General features: G+C 30.7%; 1 protein-coding gene across 1 annotated transcript in view; it reads right to left on the reverse strand.

Moving 5' to 3' along the window:
• Positions 1-1,908, reverse strand: part of LOC117112734 — a 26,886-nt gene that overhangs the window by 9,125 nt on the left and 15,853 nt on the right. Inside the window, exons 8-10 of the mRNA XM_033255881.1 lie at positions 1,787-1,846; positions 910-969; positions 678-740 (exon numbers count right to left, since the gene is read on the reverse strand). Coding sequence (XP_033111772.1) covers positions 678-740; positions 910-969; positions 1,787-1,846 — 183 coding nt within the window. The remainder of the gene's footprint in view (positions 1-677; positions 741-909; positions 970-1,786; positions 1,847-1,908) is intronic.

Below are 1,908 nucleotides of genomic sequence, written 5' to 3' on the forward strand. Positions count from 1 at the left end.
ACTGTGAAAGCATTACGCATTACATGGTGAAGAATAAACGCAAACGAAAATAAAACGATTGCATAGGTTGACATAATAGACATAAAATTTATTCAACACGAATATTTCTGACACGCCTGTGTCCTTCCTCAGCGTAAGTCGTATGAATGAGAAATACAAAATACAATCCGAAAGGAAAAAACTTTAAGATAATGGGCATGTCCTAATGAGCAAGTGTTAAGTATAACCAATTAATCAACTAACTGTCAATAACATTAGACAACAATGTTGGCGGTGAAATGGCCTATATCAAAGAGCCAAGAGAGATAAACAAAATTTTTGGCTATTTTAAAAGTGCTTGTCCACAGACAAGTGGTCCCTAAAATTCTTGATGTCCGACCATCAAAAACACTTGTCCCAGGCATCAGGCAAGCGGGTTCGCTGTATAAGCAACTGAGTGAATAAAGATCGTGATAGTGACAATGGGTAGCAGAATTCTACCATGTATAAATAAGTATTATAAATGTAAAAATAATACTATATAAATCAAAATAAAAATAAATATAAAAATATATATGCATAATATATAAGCTTTGTATCTTATCATATTATGCATATTTCCTAATAAAATTTCCTTTCCTAATTAAAAGACTACAAAAAATTATGAATCTCACAAAGGGCATAATCATGTAACTTACATAAAATCTTGTGATCTATATTATCTCTCATTGTGTCAATGTGGTCTGAAGGTTCAGGAGTATCTGAAAAATATGTTGCATCTCAAAGTTTCAACCAATTAAATATATTGTTAGTTAATAAATATAAACATAAATATCACTGTTACAATTATTAATATCAATGTTACAATCATCATTATCATCATCACCATCATCATCATCAATACAGCAAAATAAACAAATTAACATCTACCTTGATTTATTCCAACCACTTGGCTACAGTCAGCATAATCTGTTACTGGGATGACCACATCTAATTGATTAATAGAAATAACAATATGTATAGTATATTTATATGGTATGAAATTTTAATGTTTATATAACATTTGGCGACCAACTCGACAGATATCTTGAATCTCATTTGGCAAGCCAGTCTCATTTAACTTTGCTTCTATTTGTATATTTTATGATTTTTAATGAGAAAATTAAATGAAAAAAAAAAAATGAAATGTCATATAATTACAAGTATAATTGTAATCTTGATATATTTGAGTTTAGAAAAGAAAAATCCAATAGTATTTTAGTGGAGGGGCTGGGTAGTATACAGCATTTGAAAAAGGAAGTACTGAGTGTGAAAAATTCAAAGGAAAGGCTATCCAAATTTGTGTGAATTTCAGACTTTATTCGATTTGTTACTGTGACTTTATGATCGTCATTAATTTTATCTTTTAGTTGATCACTTTTGTGTTGATCAAAACAATTGTCAAAAAAATTAAACATTTGAATGTGAATAAATAATTGTACAATTGTTATAATACACTTAAAGTTTAAGTTGATTACACTATTTTGTTAGGTTGCTCTGATAATAAACTGTTATTTTGTGTAGGTCCACTGGGCCTTTCTAATATATTTATTGGGTTAATAAACTGTATGAGACTAATAACACAGTGGTTGGTAACTAAGGTTCTTCACCAAAATTGGGCTGTAGAAACTTGCTAGTAAGTCTTGAAGGATAACATTTCTAGTGAGTTGTTAAGAAGCCTTGTGGTATATTCTCAATTCTGGAAGTCAGATGTGTTGGAGATACCTACATATGCTATGGACATACAAAAATGAGAGGTGAGACCTACCTGGATTTGTCCCAGCCACTGGGGTACTGTCAGCATAATCTGGTACTGGGATGGCCACATCTGATTACAGATTAAAAGAAATTGTGTATAAGAGACAGGTATAACCAATTAACCAATTAACT

Source organism: Anneissia japonica, unplaced genomic scaffold, assembly GCF_011630105.1.
Source record: "Anneissia japonica isolate Jap-2015-1 unplaced genomic scaffold, ASM1163010v1 scaffold1078_len308785_cov188, whole genome shotgun sequence".
In the NCBI taxonomy this organism is placed as follows: domain Eukaryota; kingdom Metazoa; phylum Echinodermata; class Crinoidea; order Comatulida; family Comatulidae; genus Anneissia; species Anneissia japonica.